This window comes from Thunnus maccoyii, chromosome 15 (assembly GCF_910596095.1).
Source record: "Thunnus maccoyii chromosome 15, fThuMac1.1, whole genome shotgun sequence".
In the NCBI taxonomy this organism is placed as follows: Eukaryota; Metazoa; Chordata; class Actinopteri; order Scombriformes; family Scombridae; genus Thunnus; species Thunnus maccoyii.
This window is the reverse complement of record NC_056547.1, coordinates 9,351,106-9,359,721: the sequence shown is the minus strand read 5'-3', so window position 1 is coordinate 9,359,721 and position 8,616 is coordinate 9,351,106. Positions and strand designations below refer to the sequence as shown.

The following is an 8,616-nucleotide window of genomic DNA, read 5'->3' as shown; positions in this document are numbered from 1 at the left end:
TTTAAATAAAGCTGCCCTTTTTTATTGCAACGTTCACATTAAAAATAAACGTTCACATTCAGGATGATTTCCAAAAAGGTGTTTGAGCCGTGTTTTGACACACAGAAGAGTGTGTTCTCTTTTTCCCTTGCATAATGGATGTTTGAATAAACTCGGGTTACCGTTTGATTCATTGTATTTGTGCTCGTAACTCTGCTGCACGACAGGAGACAGCAGGCTATGAATGGATGAGTGCACATGGGAGTAAGTAAGGCACTTAAGTGACAACAGCAGTGTAAGTGGACAGAACGATGGCTGGTGTAAGTGCACCATTGTAACATTAAAACAGACCAACCTTGCTGCTGGCAATGAAAACAGTCTCCAAGGACGACGGGTTCAAAACAGCTTTGATAAACATTTGCACTGCTGTTTTCATTTCAACAGCCGTGTGCTGTAACCTAAATATACTTTAGGAGAAATATTCTAAATGGTCCGTGTGTGAGTTTGGTGCAAAACAAGATAGTTTAATTTTCTCACTTAATTAAAAAAAAAAAAAAAAAAAAAAAAAAGGAGGCAGCTCTCTTTGAGGAAAAGCTAAGGAAATACTGAAAAATAAAAACAGCCTTAATATCCATTCGACAGGCTCTGAAAATGAGTGGAAAAGTGAAACTGAAGAGTTGCCTGAAGCCTGTGTGCAAGCGCTGATGTCTGCGCAAAAGCCTGGTGTGTCCAGCTGTCCTGGATGGAAGATAAAAAAAACAAACTTTGATTACAAGGACGGCTCTTATTTATTTCATGCGATACAAGTGTAAAAATGAGTTACAGTCCAGCTGACTCTCCCTGTCTCACCTGTTTTAGGTGCTGTCTTGTTGGCGTCCTGATTTCTCCTCGACCTCCTCCACATCACAGTCGGCGCTGCCGGAGTGGAATTCGGCGACGTAGAGGCTCTTGTCGATGCTGCTGGGAATGGGCTTGATGTCGGTCACCAGCTGGTCTTCGATGGCCTTCAGGTTGAAGCGATCCTCCGATGTGATCAGGTTGATGGCCAAGCCCAGATGACCAAACCTCCCTGAGAAGAAGATTAATGATAAAAATTCACCATGATGACCTCTATCCATCACATTAATTAAACATTTTCAGAGCCTAGTTCAGGACCTGCCTCCTGAAGATTCCCATAATAAAGAGTGAAGAGTTTCCACAAATGAGAAAATTATACTCAGCAACTCTGTGATGGAGCCGTGCAGCTTGACAAGTGGTGAACAACATACCTGATCTTCCAATACGATGGAGATAAGTCTCAGCATTCTTGGGGAAATCGAAGTTGATGACCACGTTGACAGCCTGGATATCAATACCTCTGGTGAAGAGATCTATCGAGGGACAACAGTGAATGAGATCAGCGGCGGTCTACGTCTTTCTGGGCAATTATTTTGTAGGTTTTTCCTGAAATGTGGTGAGTATAAAACAGGAACTCACCAGTGCAGACCAAGTTTCTGCACAGTCCGTTTCTGAAGTCGTGGAACACACGGTTTCTATATTCCTGAGAACAAACGAGACACGAAATGTTTCAAAAGATGCTTTTGGCTTTGTACACAAACACAACCAAAACATTTGAGGCCACATTAAACATTTCTGGCCTTTTTGCCTTTTTTAGCAGACAGCTTGAGTGAGTTAAGTGACATGAAACAGAGAAAGGGAGGATGAAATGCCACCAAGACCCCCTAATCCTCAGCCTCATTAACATTTATAATTTAATGTTATGATCCAAAACAATCTAAACTGAGGTTTTGTGAAACAGTTATTTGTAGTTTATATATTTTATGAAAGGTCTTTTATCAGCTATTAAAAGTGATTTATACAATTCATAAATCCTATAAATATATTTCTAATTTGCTTTAATCATATTTGAAATAATCATGAAGCAAAACAGTGGTCATCTAAAAACATACAAACAATAAAAGGAATAAAGAGAAATTTCTCTCCTCACCTGCATCATCTTGGCGTGGATGTAGAAGCAGGAGTAACCCAGCTGGGTGATCTTCTTTGCCAAGAGCTCCACCCTCTGAGTGGAGTTACAGAAGATGATTGACTGGTTGATCTGAAGCTGTGAGAGAGAAAAGAAGAGAATGTGTCATGGATCAATGTGTTAAATGTATGATTTGTGGTCTGTTATTGATCCAAGTTGTACAGAAACTTGGATCAAACTTGGTTTTACGAAACGAAACTGGAGGTTAAACAATCAAAAATTCTGTAAATGTCATACTGTATCTTTTGCCCCTTTCCCCCCCAGTTTCATTGTGACTATCCAGAGATGACAGAGAGATCTGTGCATGGACAGTAAATATCATCTGCATTTCATTATATCACATTTACTGTCCTGCTGCCCTCGAGCGAGGCACCGGTACTTTAAAAGTGTGTATGAATCGGTCAGTTACCCTGGAGAACAGTGTGTTGAGGCAGTGGACTTTCTGCCTCTCAGTGACGTAGGCATAGTACTGAGTAATGCCCTTCAGCGTCAGCTCCTCCATCAGGTTTATCTCGTAGGGTTTTTGAAGGTGCTTGGCCTACAGGAAGGACACACGGAGGATAAAGAGAAAAAAAGGCTGAATTTACAATCTCAGACAGCAAATATATAACAGTGATTTGACAATTAAATGGACATGGATGCGATGTGTGCCTTATTTAACTATTATATGTGTTGTTTTGTCTGTTTTATGCACACCAGGATATGTGCACTACTACTGTTCACACACTTCCTCAGACACACAGAAGATAAGAGATCTCTGTGCATGATCGCAACACTGAAGACTTTAACAGGCTAAATATCCAAACATTCAAATCCTGTGACTGTTAGCTGAAACGCTGTAGGCGAGGACTGGAAAAATATACAACAGACCAACACAAACGCAGGATCGGGCGCAGTGTGAGAACAGCTTGATCTGCAGTGTGAGCCGAGCTGTGCCAAGTGGCCCCGAGCCATTGTGTTGGCTGAGTGGCGCAGCAATTAGCCGACTACTCACCATGAACTTCTGCACGCTGATGGGGAAGGTTGCAGAGTAGAGCAGGATCTGCCTGTTCTTGGCCAGGAAGCTGATGATATCCTCGATGAGCACCACAAAATCCTGAGACAGCAGCTTATCTGCCTGAGAGGAAACAGAGACAATATGACATGAAGAGAGGTAGTATGTTCGAACCTGAAAAAACAAAATGATGTGATAGTGATTAAAAAAAAAAAAAAAAAATTACAAGTACATCTGATGCTTTTCTTTGTCAAATACTGATAACACTTTCCATTTATTAGTTTTATCCATGTTTACCTCATCCATCACCATCATCTGGACTCTATCCACCTTTGCCACTCCTTTCTTAATCAAGTCCAGGATCCTACCAGGCGTGGCGATGACCACATGCACTGATGCGTAACAGAGAAGAGAAAAATTGAACTGAGCAAACAAAAATGCTGTGAAATCATTTTAATAACTACAAACTTAAAATAAATGCTACTTTGACTACACAAAAGGGTGATACAATTTTGAATTATGAATATTATTGTAATATATTTGTCCACAGGTTGAACAATTTTAAAAATCATCAGAAAAGAGTCTTTGATTAAACACAACATGCAGATTGTATTTACTCATTTGTGATATTGTAGTATTTGTCAGCACATGGCGCTGCATGTGGCCAAAAAAATGCTGTGAAGTGTGTTAGTGAAACAACGTGAGTCCTCACCGGTCTCGTCAAGGCGCATGATGTCATCTCGCAGGTTTGTGCCCCCGGTGGTGGCCATGACTTTGACTCCTCCCAGGTGTTTGCTGATCTGGATGCAGATCTGGCTCACCTGCAGTGCCAGCTCACGGGTGGGCACCATGACAATGGCTGGAGAATAAAAAATGCATGGGAGAGATTACAATGAAGCATGGTTAAAAGATAACTAATGTAACCACGCTAGAGCAAGAAAAAGGGGGGAAAAAATTGAGATTGGAGGTTTCAAACAGGCAGGTAACGGTAGAAAACTACGGACAGCGTCTCACCCTGTATGTGGTCCTTTTTAAGGTCTATCCTCTCCAGCAGTGGGATGAGATAGGCTCCACTTTTTCCTGTTCCGTTTTTAGCCCGGGCCAGAATATCCCGTCCAGACAGGGCGATGGGAATGCTCTCCTCCTGCAAGGAACCAAAAATCCACACTTTATAGTATCATTCTGTCACTACAGTATCACACCTAAAATATAATTATTTCACTCCATGTAAAGGGTTGCGTTTGTTTGTCACATTGGATTAAGCTCAGCAGAAAAGGAACATTGTTAGACGTTAACCATACCTGGATAGGAGATGGTTTCTCCCAACCCATCTCAAAGATGCCCATCAGGAGTTCTCGTTTGAGACAGTAATCTTCAAATTCATTCCCCTTAGTGGACGTCACATCCTAGAGTACACACAGAAAGGTTAGGGTGATGGTAGAAAACTAGTTGTGAGCTGAAGTAAGAATAGAAACCATTGTCAAGTTTGACTCACTGAGGTTTTGACCCTGTTGTCTTTGGGAGGGAGCTTTAGGCTCTTTTTCCAGTCATCTCCAAACTTAATGCCTCCTCCTTCTTGAGCCGCACTGCCTGGTTTCTGGGGTGCACCCAAAGCCTTTCCTTGAGTTGTGGGTGCTGGCTGGACTGAAGCTGGTTTGGTCTGTCCTCTGAGCTGCCCGTTCTGCTTGTTCAGTCCCATGACGACCGGGCCAACGTTTTCTGTTCTGGCGGTTGCCATTTTTCCTGTTTTCCTTGCCTTGTTTTTTTTTTTTTTTTTTGTCCTCTTCAAGGTATTAGATTTCTGCTTCTTAGGTTTTTCTTTTTAAAAATTCTCTTCAAAAGTAAAAAAGTTTAATAAAGCATTAACAAACAATATTCTCTATTCTTTTAAGTCCAAAGCTTTTACAACAGAAGTCAATTCGTAGTATTTACATATACACATGTACGTGCAGTTCGGTCCCCTTCAACAACAGAGTGACTGACGTACAAAAACAACAAAAAAAAAAACAAATTTTTACACAAAAGCTCTTCAAAATGAAGAGAAATTTGCATTCATTTGCATGAATATACTTGCCCACAATATAGAAAAATTATATGTGAACAAGTATCAAAGCGGTTCAAGTCCTGAAATAGAACAACTAAGGCAATCTGAACTTGGGGAATAGCTTCTTCAATATAATCTTAGTTCAATACTTTAACTTCTGTTTCTAAATTGAACAATATTTCCTGCTTCCACTTTGAGTCCATAAGAGTTGCTCAATATTCCTGTCCTCGAAAAAAGGATGTCCAACTTTGTACAAGTGTTTCCCCAAAATCATATAGTCTGTACTGTTCTCCGTTTATTTCCACCGTGTAGGTATATGTCACTCCACGTGTGAAAAAACAAAAACAGTTGTTTCTCCTGAAATCACAAATCTTACAAGGGGTAATCTAGTCCGAAGCCAAAAAGCTTTCCACCCCCTTGAAGTCCTCAGTGTGCGTTTCCTCTCTGCTCCAGTTGTTGGACCTTCTCTCCCTGGACACCACAGGCCTCCAGGTCGGTGCGTGAAGTGTGTGAGTGTGGCCGTGATCAACCTGCTTCCTCCTCAACGTCGGCCGACAACTCAAACTCGTCACCTAAAAGAAATCCAATCGAGAGATTTTATAATAGACCCTTAAGCAGTTGATTATGTAGGCCATAAAAAGAAATATGACTTTAGTTTTTGAATATTGTTTAGGGAATTTATCAAATACAAAGAGAAAACCTTGACTAATTAAATCTCTTTAAATGCAAAGATTTGCATGGTTTGACATGAAAAATCAAATACTTCAGATCTAGGAGTTGTTAAAGTAAGACTATGCAAGTACAGCTGCAATTAACTATTACTTTCATTATCAATTAATCTGCCGTTTATTCTCTGGATTAATTGTTTAGTCTATTAAATATCAGAATATTGTGAAAAGTTCCCAGATGATGTCTTCACATTGCTTGTTTTGTCGGGCCAACAGTCATAAAAACCAAAGATATTTACTAGTTTATGAATATAGAAAACAAAGACAAAGAAAAAACAGCAAATCTTCAAACTGTTTAAATGTATGTCAATCGACTTGTCAATTGATCAGCTGATTATTCCAGCTCTGATACATCAACTAACCTTTTCAGCATGTGGCCACTAAAAAAAAAAGAAGCAATGTCAACTAACAACATCTCATCACATGTTGAACTGTTTAACACAAAGGTTGATTTTCTTTTTCCACACTGATCAATTTGAATTATTCAAGAGTATAAAATCGATAAAAATGTCAGAAAAATGTCAGAAAATGGTGAAAAATGCTCGTTATAATTTCTTAGGATTAATTGTGACATCCTCAAATGTCTTATTTTATCTGATCAATAGTCCAAAACAAAGATATTCACTTTACTATCATGTATGACACAGAAAAGCTTCAATTCCTCACATTTAAGATGTTGCAACAAGCAAACTTTGAGCATTTTTGCTTAAAAAAAAGAAAGAGAAAAAACCCCCACAACCAATTATTCAACTATCAAAAAATCAATTTTCTGTTGATATCGACTGACTGTTGCAGCTATATATTTATTACCCAATTTTTGTCTTTGGTCACTTGTCATTGCTGATATGTATTTATTTATTTAATTTTACAAACAAAAACAAGAAACCAGTTTCAGCTTAAACTGATAAACTGAACAACAATGAACATTAGTTTGTGCAACTTTGATAACATACTGTCATGTTAGACTTCAGAGCAGTGAAAGACTCCAACAGTTAATTCACTTTATCTGTTAATGAAGGTTAACATTGAACAGGTGAACTTGCCAGGTGGCAGATTAGCGAAGCCCAAACAGACAGGATTTAAAATAACACTGACCTACAGCAAAGGCTCGAGGTCTGACTGAAACTGATTCAATACAGTTTTCTTAATCAACTATCGTACACTGCATGTCGATGTAATTTTTTTTTAGACTTTTCTTTTCAGCTTCTCTGCTTGTGTCTCGACTGTTTTTAACAGTTTTTAATTCAGACCAGCGTCAGTTTATTAAGTTATTGCTCCTGTATTCAAACCTTTTCTACAAACAATTAAAATTAACTAAAATTGTAAAACATTCAAGTTAACTGTGTAGCTATGTTAGATTTTTACTCGTCGTGTTTTACAAATCAATAACTAAACAACGTTACGGCTAACGTTAAGTGTTAGCTCTAAGCTAACTAACGGCTAAGCCGTTGCAATACTCGCATTTTCAGACTTGTAATTTACATAATATAGCAATGTGTGTGTATCAGTAAAACAAAAATAACGTTGCGCATTTTTTTTCTTTACCGTTACCCTTTTTTATAATTATATTGTCAACATGGCACGATTGGCAGACTCGCTAGCCTCGCGGCTAATTTAGCACAAATAACTCCAACCGCTAATGTTAGCTACAAGCTAGGCTGCTCTCAACAACTCGGATGTTTTTAGCGGAGATTGGACGGTTCGAAGCACCGCAAACCTACCTTAGTTTCTCTGTTATTTTACAAGGGATACCCAGTTTGTGGTTGATCAATTATTTCCTTTATAAGTCGTTTTAATAACTGATTTTTGCTTGAAATAAATCGCCTCTATTGTGTTTCTTCTTCCTTTAAATCAACATGGTCGCCTTCTTCTTCGTCTCCTCTTCCTCGGCGTCTCTCTCCTGTTTATCACATGTGAGACTCTACGACGCTGCTGCCACCTGCTGACGAACCTGATTAGTGCTGCAGGAAAAAAATGTAAAGGATAAGTTCACAAATTTTTAACTCTGACTTAAAACAACAGTCAGGTGTCCATAAAAACACTGAAAGAGTTTTTTCTCGCTTTAATCATTCCTCTTGTTCATATTGGCTGTTAAAAGATCCCCTTCAAATGTGCGTTCAATGTAAGTGATGGGGGCAAAAAATTCACAGTGTGTCCAAACAGTCATTTAAAAGTTTGGTCTGTCCTCTGAGCTGCTCTTCTTTTCTAAATGCATGCTATACAGTTTTAGACTTTTAGATGTTTTTTCCAATCCAGGGAAATTTTTGTTTCCATTGAATGAACATGTTTGAGTTGCGTAATCCAATAGAATCCGCCTTTATTTTTGTTGGTTACATGATGATTTTGTGGTCATGCAGTTTAAGTGCAGATTGATTTGAAACAATAGTTTAACATTGTTTATATTGTAAGTTGAATGGAACCCACTTATGTCTAAAACAGCAGAAGAAATACATTCAAATGTGTAAAACACAACAGCAAAACGGTTAAGTGTGATATAAAGAACATACAAACTGTAGCAAATGGCTTAAAACATGCAAAACCACTGAACAGTTCCCATCCAAATTTATCCCGTCTGTCAGAGGATTGAAGTGCTAAACTTACTGTTAAAAGCCAGCACAAGTTAAACACACTAACTTTAAAAATGCTCAACAAAGTTCAAGAGCACTATAAAGCCACTCAAGTACAGTAACTGGAGTTAAGTGTAATTAGCTACTTCTACTCTTTTCACAAAATTCACTTGGTTTGTGTTAGGAAATGACATAATTATTTTGTCTGAATCAAACTCCAGAGACAGAGTAAGCTCGTTCATCCTGGTGATATTTTATTGTCATTGTTAAAAACATTA

The 8,616-nt window shown here is 38.6% G+C and overlaps 1 protein-coding gene across 2 annotated transcripts; it reads right to left on the bottom strand.

Annotated features, from left to right (window-relative positions):
* On the bottom strand, positions 1-7,682 carry LOC121912777 (probable ATP-dependent RNA helicase ddx6). Of its 2 annotated transcripts, none has more exons than XM_042435177.1 (13): positions 7,493-7,682; positions 4,495-5,615; positions 4,301-4,405; positions 4,014-4,143; positions 3,712-3,858; positions 3,297-3,391; positions 3,000-3,122; positions 2,415-2,543; positions 1,967-2,083; positions 1,456-1,519; positions 1,248-1,349; positions 829-1,048; positions 1-717 (listed from the first exon to the last, which is right to left on the bottom strand). In XM_042435177.1, exons 2-12 carry the CDS (start codon positions 4,735-4,737, stop codon positions 834-836), a joined length of 1,470 nt encoding a protein of 489 aa, XP_042291111.1. In that variant the 5' UTR covers positions 4,738-5,615; positions 7,493-7,682; the 3' UTR covers positions 1-717; positions 829-833. The 2 variants fall into 2 exon arrangements, with proteins under 2 accessions (XP_042291111.1, XP_042291112.1); XM_042435178.1 differs by having other exon boundaries at positions 1-712.
* Positions 7,683-8,616: the final 934 nt, after the last annotated feature.